Source organism: Onychostoma macrolepis, chromosome 14 (genome assembly GCF_012432095.1).
Source record: "Onychostoma macrolepis isolate SWU-2019 chromosome 14, ASM1243209v1, whole genome shotgun sequence".
NCBI lineage: Eukaryota > Metazoa > Chordata > Actinopteri > Cypriniformes > Cyprinidae > Onychostoma > Onychostoma macrolepis.
In genome coordinates, this window is record NC_081168.1 from 19,939,456 (window position 1) to 19,956,721 (window position 17,266).

At 35.8% G+C, this 17,266-nt stretch overlaps 1 protein-coding gene across 1 annotated transcript; it reads right to left on the reverse strand.

The window, feature by feature from the left end:
• Positions 1 to 454: 454 nt before the first annotated feature.
• trappc11 (trafficking protein particle complex subunit 11) lies at positions 455 to 16,779 on the reverse strand. The gene is made up of 30 exons (XM_058798750.1): positions 16,650 to 16,779; positions 15,990 to 16,213; positions 15,680 to 15,849; positions 15,021 to 15,091; positions 14,820 to 14,934; positions 14,098 to 14,197; positions 13,717 to 13,790; positions 13,535 to 13,631; positions 11,586 to 11,719; positions 10,581 to 10,728; positions 10,398 to 10,491; positions 8,346 to 8,425; positions 7,973 to 8,051; positions 7,809 to 7,863; positions 7,558 to 7,703; positions 7,413 to 7,474; positions 7,115 to 7,247; positions 6,834 to 6,964; positions 6,311 to 6,466; positions 6,020 to 6,207; positions 5,572 to 5,720; positions 3,977 to 4,098; positions 3,759 to 3,878; positions 3,502 to 3,567; positions 3,101 to 3,257; positions 2,913 to 3,024; positions 2,613 to 2,704; positions 1,643 to 1,776; positions 1,081 to 1,248; positions 455 to 858 (listed from the first exon to the last, which is right to left on the reverse strand). Exons 2-30 carry the CDS (start codon positions 16,191 to 16,193, stop codon positions 817 to 819), a joined length of 3,399 nt encoding a protein of 1,132 aa, XP_058654733.1. The 5' UTR covers positions 16,194 to 16,213; positions 16,650 to 16,779; the 3' UTR covers positions 455 to 816.
• Between the last annotated feature and the right edge of the window lie 487 nt (positions 16,780 to 17,266).

The window sequence follows — 17,266 nt, forward strand, 5'->3', positions numbered from 1 at the left end:
GAGGTTGCCTACAGAGTAAACTGTGTTTAAAGGAATAGTTCACCTCATAATAAAAATTCGATATGATAAGGCTGACGAGAGAGAGGTACTGCACAAACTTCTATTGTGTCTGGTGAATGCACCAAATTTGAACTAAACTTTATCCGAAACCAGCTGAGAAGTGCTCTGGATTTGGTTCAGGATCAACTTTCCTTTTACCTCCACAAGTCAAACAAATGGTCATATGGTCAGATTGAATCCTGGGTATTTTGTATTATGTTTTTAGATGACAGTTTCTTAATATCCACAGTAAGATTATTAAAAATGGCTGAATTAATGAAGGTTCGTGTAACTGAAATGTATAATCAAATATAAAAATATTGTATAGTGTGTACAAGTAGTGAAATTATCTACACTTCTGTCCAATCACATAGCACCTCTTGAGGGACACAAGCCACAACAACCAACAGCTTCATGACGATGAAGCAAAAAAAAAAGTTTATTCAACAGCTAGTTTCATGTCAGTTTAATGATTTCTAACATTATTTAGCAGTTATTTAGTTTTAGTTACAAGGTTATTTTCATTAACATTTTAGAGAATACGAGTGCTGTAGATGAAATCTGTTATTTAAAAACCAAATCTTATGCAAGCATCATTTAAGTCTTGTTTAACAAGTAAAAATCTAGACACAACAAAATCAGCTGAAATCCCTAATATTTCATTCAAGTTCAAATCATTAAGCTGTAAACACGTGTTCTCCGAGGAATGTTCAGCCTTCATCCTGCAACAGTATCCATGACAACGCTTCTGAGTTGGGAGATGTGCTCCTGTCTTCCTCAAGCTGCTTCTATGGAAGCGTCTCCATTTCTGCCCTGAGGCTGAGAAATCAGAACAGACACGATACAGCAACCATTTCACACTTGAAACATTCTCACACACAAATTTAGTTTCATCCATTAGGGTTGGGCAGAATTTAAGAAATGGCCGAATTTGAATGGATTCACAGGATGCCCAGCTCAATTCTGTTCGGTACACAACGTTATCTGACATCAAGATTCATTTGATGGATAAAATTGTTTGAGGAGTGTTTAAAATATTACCTTGACAAAGATGCGTGAAGGCAGGAAGCGACGTAGCAGTTGATTGGAGATGTTTGGAAAGCGCGGCAGGTTGATATTGAGCTGAGGGAGGACTTGATATCCCGCCATCAGAGGATAGAAATTATACAACATCTCCTGTTCTGCACCGGGCAAAATCCTCATTCGCACCTGCACACAGACACAGAATGAGAACAAGACCTCCTGAGCGAATGAGTGGCAGCTGGAACAGAAGTTTAAGGGTTGTGGGTTTGCTGATAATCAGTGTGTAAAGAGAAACAAACACATTTTTATTTGCTACTTGTTTGGTTACTCATCAGATAATTTTGCTTCAATATCTATATAGCTTTCAGACACCCTTAGACTAATCGTGAGTGAATTTACTCTGGATCATCCGGATGTGTTTTTCCATTAGTTTTTATTAAGTCACATTAAAAGTTTCTGTATTATTTAAATAAATGTAAAAAGGGAAAAACACACCAGGTGCTCTAAAATCCATTTAGTTTAATATTCATCAAATAAAATTCATGTGAAGGAAACACAAAGCCACCTACTATATACTGACCTGTTTGAGTCCACTAAACATAAATGCATCGCTGGGCTCCACGCTGATCTCGACATCCTGAACCAGCCCGGTTCGATTCTCCAGATGGTACCGAACAGGTAAAGACTCGCGCACACAACCAAACGATGGCAGCTCTAGAACATGAGAGAGTAAAGGTCTGTTCACACCAAGAATGATAACGACAATTATAACTATATTTGCATCGTCACCAACCTATTCTAAGCTTGTGTGCTGCATTTTCGAAGTAATGAAGATGGATGTATGTGACCTGCTGGTAGGTGATTTTCATTTCGCAAAATTACACAAAAACAGATGCTTTTGGGTATATGAGACAAAAGGAGTTGAGAGAATCTGTCACTCTGCTTAAAGAATTTAGCTTTTGAAGACAAATTCCATGAGTCAGTATCAATTTCAGTTTTGGCTGTTGTTGCTGTTGCATTTACACAGCTTTAACCTGCAGATGTCCTCAGCATGTTACGTTTCGAGTGCACTAAACGGTGAAACTAACTAGTGTAATCTGATCTAACAGTGAATTTAGCTAACATGGTCAATGTAGTGGAAAAAAAGAACAACAGTCTTTTTCACTGCAACAAAGGAGGCAAGATAATGTTGTCGAAACTAGCACTGGAAAAAAATGTTTGCTGTGTAGTTTGCTGTGCAATGTTTAAATTGCACTGAATTCAGCTGTCAGTGTTTTATTGTTAATCAGCTTGAATAATCATTCTGAAAGTGATCGCAACAATTTCATTCCTCTATATCGTTATAACTGTGGCGTGAACTGCATTATTCCCTTGACATCAAGATGATTTTTAGAACTTTATCTTTATAGCTGTAGTTACTGTTATCATTCTTGGTGTGAATGGACCTTAAGAGAAGAGGGACAGAATGAATTACAAGACTGAGAAAGCACATAAGACTGTCTCAGGTGATTCAATATATACTACTGATTTTAATATAAAAACAGACTGACCTGCATGGACATAAATTGGAATATTCTCGACCATCACATGTGGCAGAATAATGATCGTTTGCACCACTGATGTCTCAGCAAATGCTGACTTTCTGGATTTAAAAAAAATGTTACACAGGAAATTAAAAACTGTGTGCTTTAATAATTAGTTACAGAGTTTTTATTTAAGCAAGTTATGAATGTAGACACTTTAACATTCTTTATAGAAAATGGCTCATAAGACAATAGCATGAGAAAAGGAAAGTCATTGCTTGCATGTAATATACAGGATAAAAGTGAGAGTATATAGAGTGCCGTCACCTCTTCCAGGAGATGATGTAGTGTCCAGTTGCCACAGTGCTGGTGCCGTTCTGAACAGGAGGACATTTGAGCAGGAAACACTCACTAGCACATTCACTGGTCTGAAGCGTGACTGGAGACACAGCAGAAATTAATTACAGTCAGATTTTCTAAAAAATACCACCATCAGAAATAAAAAGTTCTCCCACCTCCTTCTACTTGACTCTGGGGCTGATCGATGGCAGTCATACTGGAGGCCAGCTGCACTTCACTGTTCACCAACTCGATCGGCCATGGAGATGCACTCAAAATATCCATCATCAACAAGAAGGGGATGTCCACGTACACACGCTCCAAATGCTCAAACTGACACAAATATTCACAAAACTGTACCAAACTTACAAAATATGTGTTTTTAAAACTGTGGACACATGAATGAAAAACCTGTCATCATTTATCTATCTTCATGTACAAAACATCTCCTTTTGTGTTCCATGGATGAAAAAGTAACTCAGGTTTAGAACGAGATAATATTGAGTAAATAATGACCGAATTTTCATGACTGAAGTATTAATATATTACTCAAGTGTACAGGGAAAGCAGCTCTTACCTTACTGGACACAAATTTCATAGCCACTTCAAAAGGAACAACCGTTTCTAATGTAACCGTTTCATCCTGCAGGTGAAGAACAAACATAATACAACTCTGTGAATGAAACTGAACTCTGGTGTATAGATTATGCCTCAGGAAACTAGGTCGGGGTGAAGTTTACGTCTGGCTCTGACATAATCTTTACAAAATCTTTCCGTAGCATTCAGCAAACAATTGCATGGGTTTTGATGACAGGGTGGTAGGATTCTGCATACTTTGTGACACTTGCAGGTGATCTCCTTGCCCTCGACCGTGGCACTCACAGTATAAGCCACATGAAACAGTAATATTCTGGATCCAGTGCTCACACAGTGGATATACAGGGGCTTTACAATCTGACACACAAGAAAACAAGTACACAACATTATACTGAAGTCAAGATCATCTGATGATCAGTTTTAATCAAGTGAAACTCAGTGAAAAGAAGCAGCACCTTCTGTCTAGATTGCAAATCTCCGAGGGGAATGTCAGGAAGCAGGGCAGGATGAGAATCATCACACACCTCAGTGCCGTTTAGTGTGATTTGGGTTGACTGTGTGAGATTGGCATCCTGACCTAATTGAAACAATAGAAATAAACACAAATACATTTTTAAAGAGAAATTAATAATTTTATTCAACAAGGACACATTAAATCGGTCAAAATTGTGTGTCAAATAAATGGTGTTTTACTTTCTATTCATCAAATAATCATGAAAAACATGTATCATGATTTGCACAGCTGTTTTCAACATTGTTAATAATAGAAATCTCACAAGCAGCAAATCAGAATGATTTCTGAAGATCATGTGACACTGAAGACTTGGAGTATTTCTGCACAGTTTACAAAATATACTCGGCCGGGTTAATTAACAGTTGAGTTATGAATGATGCTAGGGCTGCAACTAACAATTATTTTGATAATCCATTAGTTGGCTGATTATTTTTTTTGATTAATTGGATAAAAAGCCTTTCCTTTTTTTATTGACAAAATACACTATGCCACGTGCTGCCCAATGCTGTCCTTCAAACAGACATGCCAACTGAATGCTATAAACATACTATATGGTGAATATATCTATATCTATGCTATACATCATGAGCAAAAAGAGTTATAAATGGAGAGTTTAAACACTACAAATGGAAATAATAATGAAGATAAAAACACAAACTCAGTGTTAACAGATGTTCTCCATGAACAGACACATTCACTCTGAATACATTAACCTGTTACTGTCATTTCTTTATTCTGTAAATGTAAGGAACATCTTAAATTTATATTCAATTACATGCTGTTATCCCTTTACAGTTACAATCATAAAATGCTTGAATTGCAGGTTGACTTTTAAACCTAAATTTAACATCCAATAACAAATATTTCAGTAAAATTAATATTTTTGCGCTGCATATTCATTTTCTCTCTCTATTGAGTTGTCTGTTTGAAGCGCAGCCGATTGTACAGTAAATTCTGAAGTTTAACACAGACCGTCAGGACGAGCCTTCATGCAAAATAGAAACACTTGCATGAATACGTAACATTTACAGATAAGGATATATCCGTAAAAAGAAAAAGTTTGGCTCTGAGGAATCATATCACATATTAAGAACAAGCATCTGTCAAAGCACCTGGCAGGACGAGCCATGTTAAACATTACGCTAATGTATTAGCTTGAAGTCTAAAATAAAGCATTCGCATGTTTTGAGCAGCTTGGATCATGCACCTTTCCCGAAGCAGCTCACTCTGTTTCTTCCACTATTTGATTCATTTAGATTAATTTCGTCCATAGAAATGCGTTATTCAGTGCTATAATTTGACACGACTGGCGGACGTTTTCCGTGCACGGTGGGCAGATGTGACTAATTGATAATGACATTCGTTGTTGATGATGATTTTCATTATCGATTAGTTGTTGCAGCCCTAAATGATACCTCAAATCATGTGTTTTGAGAGGCATGCTATTAATTTCGTAAGCAATTTTTCTTACGAATAAATGTAAAAACCATTTACTAAAACATAATGAGATTTTGGTCCAGACAACATAGTAAGTACCTGGTTTGAGGCCTGCAGTAAGTTTGATATCTTTGGCCACAGTGTTCTCTTCTGATTGGATGGTAACAATCATACAGTACATCTCATTGGTCAGTGCTGGAGGCTCATGAGTCAGCTGTACAGAGATTTTGGGCACTCTGGAGATGATCCTATATGGGCATGATGGGAAGGAAAATATTGTCATTTTGCGTTTATAATTTAGAACCTGTATCCAAAAGAAATGCTTCTTGGAATGCGTATTAAGAAAATAAATAAGGTCCATTTTAATTTCATGCTGATTAAATATTTCTGTACTGACAATGACATAATAGATTTCCTGATTTGTAATATGTAATATGTAAAATATATATATATATATATATATATATATATATATATATATATATATATATATATATATATATATATATATATTTATTTATTTATTTAGTCTTCTTTGTTTACTTACATAGTGCTGGACTGAATAGTAACTGTGTCCCAATCCACCTGCTGCTCTGGGAGGCGTGTCCTCCTCTTAAAGGAGCGGCACGCCTGCAAAGTCTCATGGGAAGAGGCAGCATCCCCCCAGCCACCCCGCCAGTTCAGATAGATGTATCGGGCTGTATCTCTGCCTAACATGAGTCCCACACTCGTGATCTGAAAGACAAATACAGACAAAAATAAAACAAAACATACTATGTGATTAGTTGTGGCACCACTAAATCTGTTGAAATTAAATTAATGAAAATATATAGTTCACCTCAATCTTCTTTCCAACATCTTCTGTTTTGGCTACAAATTTGAAGCAGTATTTGCGGGTTTTGCCGGGGACGAGACACATGTTCTCCTGGGTGGAAGGTTCTAGAATATCCTTCCCTTTAGAGGCGTCCTCCAGCAAACAGTACTGGTTATACTCCTGCGATTCAAACACACCCACTGTTCAATGGAGTTGTGTGTGTGTGTGTGTGTGTGTGTGTACTTGTTTTTCTATTCAGGTGGGGACTTAAACCTGAATACACACAGACTCATGGGGACTCGTGTCACGGTGGGGACCTAAATTGAGGTCCCCACGGGCAAACAAGCCAATAAATCACAAAGAATTAAGTTTTTTGAAAATCTAAAAATGCAGAAAGTCTTCTGTAAGGGGTAGGTTTAGGTGTAGGGCAATAGCACATACAGTAAGTACAGTATAAAAACCATTACGCCTATGAATGTCCCCACAAGGATAGTGAAACAAGTGTGTGTGTGTGTGTGTATGTATGTGTGTATTAGGTGTGCTGTACCTGGTTGCTGAGGCTGACACATAGTTTTGAGAAGCGCACAGGATGTGGGCAGTCGGCTCTCACATAGACGTGTAGCTGGACAGGCTCATCTATGTGGAAACTAGGGAACAGGAACTTGGCTTTGCACTGAACTGAAAATAAACATACATATCATTACGTTTTGTTCCATTAAGTAATGAACTAAATATTTAAATGTAGGGGCCAGGATTGCAGTTCTCAAATTGATGATTATGATCAATCAGCCCAAAAGACTGGAAAGTCAATATTCTTTGAGTGCTTACCAAAGGGCACATAGTCCTGGACCTCAATGGTGAACTCATTATTGCCGGCCAGAGAGGTGCGATCACTCCACAGCGACTGGGCCGTCTTCACAGACACTGGGTCACAGTCCGGTTCAGGCTCTGGGACTTCATTCTGTCGATCACAAAATAAAATGTCAGCTTCATAAACACTACACCTCTATCTATAGTAGAACTTTCAGAATGTTAAGATACTATATTTCATAAATAAATATGATTATTTTCAGCTGTATCACTCTGTATAGCTCACACGCCCTGTGAGCTATATTTTCATACATACCATGAGCACTTTAATCAGATTCTTCTCAATCCTGGACTTCTGCTCTTCAGGAAGGATAGAGGCTAAACACACACATATACTTCTGTTAATGCAGGAACTTTCGATTGAGGGTGAAGTTGAGAGTCAATACATGGTGGTCACGTACCTCTGCCCACAAGCTCCATGGAGTAGATGATGTAGTCTTTCACTTGACCCATGAGGTAGGAGCACTTCAAAGCCGTGCACAATATAGACGTCAGCAGAGACCACCAGCGTTCTGTACGGTAGTCACACATCACATAATCCAACAGTCTGGGGAGTCCGAATACAACAGTTATATGTACAGCTGCAAGCCATTGACACAAGCTGAGCTCAATTTATATAGGTCAAACTTACAGTATACTGAATTTAACTCACTTTAATGCTTTGGTGTAGTCTTTTGCATGATAATATTCCTCTCCCATTTGAACCACTGCAGAGGGAAACAGAAAATAGAGAGAACAAAAATGTTATTGATTTACTATGCAATTAAATGCAGAACAGAAAATCTGGCTGATGAATATGTGTGTTGTCGGACTAACTGAGATGGCTCTTCATTCGTGGACACTTGTACTTCTTAAACTGAGCGACAGCATTGCTGAGGAGAGCAATGATCAGCTCCTGACAGAAACACACACATACAACCATTAGAAGAGAAATACTGTTGGTTCTTTTCTGTAAATAGTTTTTTTTTTTTTTTCTGCAAGAAACATATAACATTTTGGTCCCTAAACAAGACTCTTAGCATGCTTTATTGTCCCTTAGTCCTTAATATTGACTCATCACTTTGAGAATTCAGAACTCAATACTTTCTGATCTGAACATTTGCATCTTAAAACGAGTGATGTCAAATTCACAAATGAACCTGAACTTATAACTTCTAATCAAATAACAGGTTTTTTATGAAAATCTCACCGAATGAAGGACATCTCTCTCTTTAACTTGATGAGCGAGGATGCCTTGCTTCTCCTTCTCAGAATCTGGAGGATCAATGCCTGAAGGTTAAAGTTCACCGAGTCAGAAATTAGACTTCATAACACCAGGATATTTATACATGATTGAAACAACTCATGCCATTTTACTGTATTTCTAATCTCAAAAAAACTATTACTTTTCTCTAAAATGACATTATTTTGTGTTTTGTGTTCTACCGTAATATTAAAAGGGCAAATTAAAATCTTTTTTTACATTACAGTAATGTGAATTAGATTTTTTTTAATTCACGTTAGAATAACAAGCCAATGTGCTTAAGTGTCACTGAAAATTTTAATAAAAATAAAATAATATAATATATAATAAACAGGGTTTCTGCAGGATTTTAAAGCTCAAATTTACTTTTAAGACCTGCACAAATAAAATTAATACCATATGAGCGGGGGAGGGTAATGTCTATAGTACCATATTAAACTGTAAAATGACCGTAAAAAGCATAATTTACAAGTTTTCACAAAAACAAAAGTTTTATAAAATGATAAACTTTACATTTCAGCCTTTAAAACATTTTTAAGAAAATGGATAAGTCAAAAGTATTAATTATTATATTGATTTAAACAATTATCATCAATAAATTATTATACAAATTAAATAACCTAAATTAGGGGTGTGTGATATTGACAAAAAAAAAAAGAGAAGATCTCTTGATATTTTCTGGGATTTTATCAATAATTAGATTATTTTGCTGAGTGTGTTATTGTGCTGGTATCTTAAAGATTACCGTGGACAGCTCACTCCTGAATTTTTTTGATATTCTTTATATTCTGTGTGGTCAGTTCACAGCAGTGATAGAAATTAATCTTTTCCAATAAGTTTATGGGCATTTTTACCTTTGAGCCATTTTTTCTAAAAGTGTGCATCATCTTTTGAGTCAAAATCTTGCATTTGGGCTGTTACCAAGCAAATGAAATCAGTATAGGGCTGAACGATTAATTGCATTTGCGATAATATCGCGATATGAAAAACCCTGTTTGTTAGTTTGTGTGATTTGTTACTGACTTTCATCATAATGTTTAGGCTTATTTGTCAGTGCTTTATGTTGTCATAATTATTACATGCTTACAAGGCTGGAAGTTCAACAAATCAGTCAATATACTACTGTAGATTGTAGTTGTTAAATAATGTCATTCATATCAGTTCATGCATCACCTAATTTCATCTTAACATATAGGCCTGGCCTACATAAAAGAACATTTAAAAAATAATTGCATATTAAAAAAAAAAAAAAAAAAAAAAAAACGCAATTAGATTTTCCAAAATCGTTCAGCCCTAAATCAGTATCAACAAAATGTATCTTTGCAATGCATCTGAAGTGGCATTTAGATGCATTTACAAAGTTTAATGCAGCTCAGAGGGACGTAGAATGCTAACCTGCAGTTACAAACGCATAAATAATGTTTTGATGTTTGAAACATAAAACGTTGAAAACTGAAGTTTGAAATTATTTAAAAAAAATGAAGATACTTTAAATGTGAAATTGAAACCGCCAGTAGGTGGCAGCGAGTCATTGCGACTGAACCGAATCATTTAAAAGGCTGATCCATTCAAGCCTTCATGTTGCTCAGAGACGCAAAACAGTGCTGTGGCTGTGTTTGGAACGATTTTTGTTGGAGAAATAGAGCAAAAGCAGGTAATATGGTGTCTAAAATGTGAGTTTCTTAATATTAACTTCTTGTTTATTGAACGGTTGCATAAAATCATTTGTAATCATGCTGACTTTTGGAGAAAAATAACGTCTCCAAATTTAAGACTTCTTGAGATCATCATTAAGACTTTCTTGAACAAATTTAATTTTGATACAACTAAATTTAAGACTTTTTAAGACCCCACGGACACCCTGAATAAAATACAATACAACAATGTAATAAAATTTCTGCTTCTTCCTTTTTGAATTTTGTTGTGAAACATCACATGTTCTGGACAGGATTCATATGATTCAGATAGGATTATAGTGTTTCTTAAACCATTACTCACTCTGATGTCCCTGTCTCCAAGGTCTCTGTCCGTAAAAGTCTAGAGCTCCGGAGGTGGTCTCTAATGGGTCAGGTGCAGGGTAGCCCACGCCTGGCTGGAACAGTAAGATTGGGAGATTTTGCATCACAAACTAAAATAAGCTGCGATAACATTAATGATGCATTGCATTTTGGGTAGCAGTACCTCATGACTACAGAGCTGCCCCGCTTGCTGCTTGCGCTCCTGTGCATAATAAGCAGCCTGTTGATAGTAGAACCCTGGGTTCTGGGTCTGAATAGCAGTGAGGCCCAGTTTAATGGCCTCATCGAACAGATCACCAAACGACTGGAACCTACAGAGACAGAAGGAACAAGCAAATGAGTGCATGTATAAAATCAAGACCAGAGGTCACCAATCAGTGGAATCACTTATCAAATTAATTATAAAATTGTATATAATTCTAAACGTAGCTTTTTTTCTCCACATGTGCTAAGTATCAGGATTGTTGAGCAACATGCCCAGAAATCATTACGCAATGAGTCAGTTGGTGCGCTGGTTTTGTTTTTCTTAACTCATTACATAAATGTTATATATTCTTAATGTCGGTTGTATTTTAGATCTTCATAATATTAATTACTCAACATGTACATTTCCTGAAGAAAACGTTAGTGGTGCTTGCCATGGCAAATGGGTGTTTGCAAGAGAGAGCTGACATATGGCTTGCTTACGTAGATATATGGTTGCTGGGGTGCTCTAATTGGTTGCTAGGGCATGGCTAGATAGTTGCCAGTGTGATTTTTAAAGAATTTGCATTCTGAGTGAAAATAGCCCACTCCCTTGACTCTACAATGTTCTGATCCAGAGATCTCGCATTATTGTAAGTCTATGGTTTTATTTTCTAATAATAATAATAATAATAATAATAATAACTATTGATAATTATAAAAATCAGTTTAATGGATAATATTCAATCAAAAATAATACAAAGTAATTCATGTTTACACAATGGGCAGGACATCAGCTAACCAGAACCACATGGCATTAACAGGAGAACAACAACAACATTTTAATAACTACTAATCATTCAGTCAAACTCTGACTTTTTTATATCTGCAATTAAACCCTATAAAAACCTTGAAACAGTTAAAATCCTGATTTGTCCAAAAACATGAAATAAAAATGTGTGCATATGGCAGGGTTGAATCTTACTGTTTGGACATCCAGGCCGTGTGTTCAAACGCCAGCTCAGCGCTACCAATCTTCTTCTTGCACAGGTCGATGTGCTTGCGGAACTGAGCAATGGCATCCAGGGGGGTGTTATGCTGAAAGCAGAGCCTGCAGATCTGTGAGAGAAGACCACCGGTAGACACTCAATAGAGAGATATACTCTGAACAAAATGCAACTGAACGTGACGGTGCTATTTAGAAAAGAATGAGAACAGGAAACTCTGGCCAGTTTCCTGTGTAGTGTTTACAGCTGGTTAGATGACACCTCATACTGCCCGTGTCAACATTTCAAATTTTTGTTTAGTTTAACCTAATATTATTAAAATAACTAAAACTAAAACCCCTAAAACGTAATAAAAACTAAATAGATTTTTTTTTTTTTAAAAACAGTAAAAATTACAAAACAGAAACACATCAAATTTAAAACGAATACACGATTGTTAAAAAAAAAAAAAAAATGACCACTCGATGATACAATGATAATATACACCGCTGCTCAAAAGTTTGGGATCAGTAAGATTTTTAATGTTTTTTAAGGGAGTCTCTTCTGCTCATCAAGGCTGTATTTATTCAATCAAAAATACTGAAAAAAATTTATTGCAATTTCTAATATTGGTTTCCTATTTTAATATACTTTAAAATAGAATTTATTTTTGCGCAGAATTTTCAGCATCATTACATCAGTCTTCAGTGTCACATGATCCTTCAGAACTCATTCTAATATACTGATTTATTATGAGTGTTGAAACTGTTGTGCTGCTTAATATTGTGATACTTTTTTCTTTGATGAATTCAAAGTTAAAGGAACACTCCACTTTTTTTGGAAATAGGCTCATTCTCCAACTCCCCCAGTGTTAATAAGTTGAGTTTTACCGTAACATGGCCGCAGCAGGCGCAGTGATATTACGCAGCGCCTGAAAGTAGTCCCCAGCCAGGTACCTAGTTATAATATAGCTGGGGACTACTTTCAGGCGCTGCGTAATATCACTGCGCCTGCTGCCGCGTCAAAGTTCCTTGATTATTACACCAGAATGAGAGTATAGTTCCTAATCATATCGGCCTAGAAAATCGCAACTTTTCATTTTCCGCCGGTCTTAGTACACGATATAACTACAGAAGAGTCAAGTTTTAAATAGGAAAACTATCGAAACTCTTTGGTCATTTTTGAACGCGATGCTACTGGTCTAATAGGATTCAATGATCTATGCTAAGCTATGCTAAAAGTGCTATCGCCAGATCCGGAGATCGGCTGAATAGATTCAAAAACGGTAAAACTCAACTTATTAACTCTGGGGGAGTTGGAGAATGAGCCTATTTCCAAAAAAAGTGGAGTGTTCCTTTAAGAAGAGCAGCATTTGTTCAAAATAGAAATCTTTTCTAACAATATTAGTCTTTACTATGACTTTATTCATTTAGCACATCCCTCCTGAATAAAAGTATTAATTTCTTAAGAAAAATAATTACTGACCCCAAATTTTTGAATAGCATTGTACCACAAAATTTCTTTTTTAAATAAATGCTGTTCTTTTGAACTTTTCATTAATCAAAAAAAAAAAAAACAACAACATTCACCCCAAAAATATGAAGCAGCACAACAGTTTCCAACATTGATTATAAATCAGCATATTAGAATGATTTCTAAAGGATCATGTGACACTGAAGACTGGAGTAATGATGCTGAAAATTCAGCTTTGATCACAGAAATTAATTATATTTGAAAATTTAAAATGCAATATTATTTCACAAAATAACAGTGCGTTTTCTGCATTTTTGATCAAATAGATATAGCCTTGATGAGCAGAAGAAACTTCTTTAAAAGACTTACTGATCCCAAACTTTTGAGTGGCAGTGTATATCAATGTCACTAAAATAATACTGCTCAAAACAATATGCAAGCACCATCCACACTTTCTTCAGAACATCTAGTTCACCTTGTAGTTGATGAATCCAGCCATGGTTTTGATCTCAAGCATGTTGGTTTCATGAGCTCTGAGTTCATGAACAAGGCTATAAGCTGTCCTGTAATATCTGTAAGACAGCACATGGAATGTGTTTGAGCTCTTATAAATAAATACAAAACAGCAGAGTCAAAATTGCTGTTAAGAGCACTTACTTGAGGGCGTTCTGAGTGTCCTGCTTTAGTTCACTGAAGAAGCCCATTTTAAACTGGTGCCTGACAAATAGCAACTAGAATTCACAGCATTCATAGGTTATTATGGTGCAAGTTGAGCTTTCTCACACCTAACAGATAACTAATAAATTAAGAACCACAATAAAAATTACAACCGTTAATTACTTATTTAGAAAGAGGCAACTGCATGCCATAATCTTCATGTAAGCTATGCATTCAAAAGAAGCTGAGAAGTGTGTTCCTGAATTAATTTCTTGCTTTTTACACTTGTTGTAATGCCTCATTTTGAGTGTTAGGAACTTCATTATAAAGGCCATTTTGAAGAAATTCAGGTTTTATATTTGCAGTCGGGCTCCTGGTTACCTGGTGTGTAGTTTTATTGAGGAACTCCTTGTGAGATTTCACTCTCCTGATCTCATTATAATAGTAGGTCTGAGCATGTTCGTAGAATGCATTTTCCAACCTGCAGGCATATAAATACATAACAGACAAAACTAAGGTGTGAAAATGCAAGTCAGTCACTTCAGTCACTTTCTGTCATGTAATCTAGGCAGCGATTGAGGATATATCAACCATATTTGTAACATAGACGAGCGGTGCAACCATTTGTAACTTGAATGTGTGAGGCTCCGGTGTCATATGCTTCAAGTTGTTATAGCTATACAAAAACAGTCTATTATGCTGCCTGATATTACATACTGGTATTTCTTTATTTCATTTTCTTTTAATTTATTAGCATATTTATAAACACACTGCTTTATAACGCATATAGTTCTACTGTTTACAGCACTTTGCTATTCTTCTAGTTATTTACCTATTCCGGCAAATGAACAAGAAATCTCAAAAAATATCTTACATTCTTGTTGTAAAATAAAAGCAATTATTAAATATTAGTGCTGCATATTTGTTATTGGATACTCAAATAAAAAAATAATCAGTATTGACTATTATATTGTTTAAAAAAAAAACAGCTGATCTCTTCTAGCAACCCAGCAAGTCGTTTTTGACTATCACATACAAAGACAGATCTGATTGGGTCATTCAGGAATAATGAACACACGCTCTACATCTAGAGAGACTCTAACCTAATGATGTATCCCACCAGGTGGTCAGTATGGGGCAGGACAAACAGGGACTTCCCAGACAGGTCACAGGCACCACATAGAGCAGAAGCCCTCTCAGATGCCACCAGATCTTCACCTGAGACACAACCACATCGTCACCCATCAACATCTGCTCAAGACATATACTGAAGTTCCTGAAACATGGGTTCAGTTTTGTGATACCTGGTGGGAGAGGGGTTTTCTTCTGAATCAAAACAACAGCGACCTTCGTGTTTCTTCCTTGTAAACTTGTCCTGTGAGAAATAAATATATCACAGATCAGCAAACAACAAACAATAAAAACACCTGTTAGGATTTGTCCTAATGTCTATTCACCCAAGAGTTTTGGATTCTGTTACAAAATTATACAATGCATTTCTATCTTTCTGTGCTATTTTAGTATTTACAAACTATTATATTTTTTATTTATTTTATATAATTACTTTTTATTATTTGAATTAGCTTTAATTTTTATATTTAGTAACATTTTAATTTTGCCTTTAACATTTTATTATTATTATTTTTTAAACATTTATATTTAACTTTCATTTATTTTTATTTCATTTTAGGTTTTAGTAAATTGATGTGTTTGCCATTTTTTGTCTTTTTTAAACATTTCTACCTAGCTTTAATTGATTTTTAATTCAGTTAACTAAAAGCTAGTTTTAGTCATTTTAGTTCTTCAAATTATTTATTTGAGTTAAATTTTTTTTTAAGTTTGTTTTTTTTAATCTAATATTCATATTTATTTTATTTCAGCTTTATTTCAATAGTCAAGAACTATTTTAATAGTTTAATAATAACACCAAATTGAGCACTGTGACCTTTTCATAAAAATATACCTGACAATTTCCACTTTGGTTGCACATTCTGATTGCTTTTCCTTCCATTGTGGATCATCCCAGTCCAGCTCATAAAACAGCACGACCAGCGCAGGCACCAGGTTGAGATGTTTATTCATCCAGCCCGTCTTCAGTATCCCTTTAGGGATGTACCACTCATATGATGTTCTCTAACATAAAAAGAAAATGTGTTAGCAAACTAAGTCAACACAGTTACATAACACCCAAAATGAAAATAATTATTTATAAAGAGCATAAAGCATTTTTTTTTGGAATATCTTTAGAAGGTTTCAAAGTTCTTTTGTCTCACCTTGGTTCTGCACTTTGGATACTCGTGGTCTCCGGGCAGAACTTTGAACGAGATGGGCACTCTGTCTGCCCGCCGGTTAGCACAGAAGGCATCCCAGATGGCTCTGTGGATAGCATTATAAACCACGTCCAGTCCTGTCAGAGCCACAAAGGCCATGGGCCTGCAGCACAGCTCTGGAGGAAGATCCCATTGAGCTGGACTCATGACGCCTGCGAACAGACCACCTGACCAGCACAAAATAAACACAAATATAGTCAATATAGACTGCATTGAGAGGCAAATACAGCATGCAAGTCTAAGAAATTTATTTCATTTGATATGGGTTGTTCATTGGAGATAGATGACCATGGTTCATGTTCAAGGATCCTGGAGACAGTGACTTCTCGGGATTTGAAGACAGAAAATAAACGACACACTGACAAATACACATATAAGTCTTTTTTTTTAAACATATGATAAATCTAATGACATTTTTGTTGCAAACCGTCAAAGGATAAACTGCAAAGCATCGGACTCCTTCAATTGTCACCCGTGACAGCTGATGCTACTCTGTGTATGCTAAAGCTAACGCTCAGTAACAGCCTGTTAAACAATATTAATATACGCAGCGCTGTCACTTATAACAAGTAAATATTAGTCTATGAGCTGGAAGGTACTTACCTTTAGTTTCAAGTAGTGTTTTACTCGGTTTTCAGCAGGCTGGCCTAACGTTACATTTATGTACAGCTCTTGTTTTTAATTCAAACCCCACCTTCTTCATGACATATGACTGCTTCTTCTTTTTGAGGCTTTTCGCGTCGATTTGCAGGAGACGCGTCTCTTTACCGCCACCTGCTGGACTCATGCTGTGCTTACAGCCACTTCACGGACTTGAAACTGCATACTAGCCTACTACTCTTATTACTTTTAGCCTATCTTTTCATGGCAAAAATAGTAAGAGAAGTATGCTACTACACGTTTCCGAAATCAGCATATTGACAGTTGTGGGAAAAGTCTTTAGAAATTTACCGGTGACATTTCTTGATGAGGAAAAATATTTTTAATGTGTTTGTTTAATGAGGTTGTTTTAACCACCAAGTATTAAAGACTTCAAGTAGTGAAAAAAACAAAACAAAACAAAACAAAAAAAAACAGCCACAGTACCAAAATTAATATATACATTACAAATTTATAGATAAGTCACCTTATTCTTTATTTTTCATTTTTAAACACCACTACTACTAATTAATTAATAATGATAATAATAATATAATAATAATCTATTTTAGGTATAAATA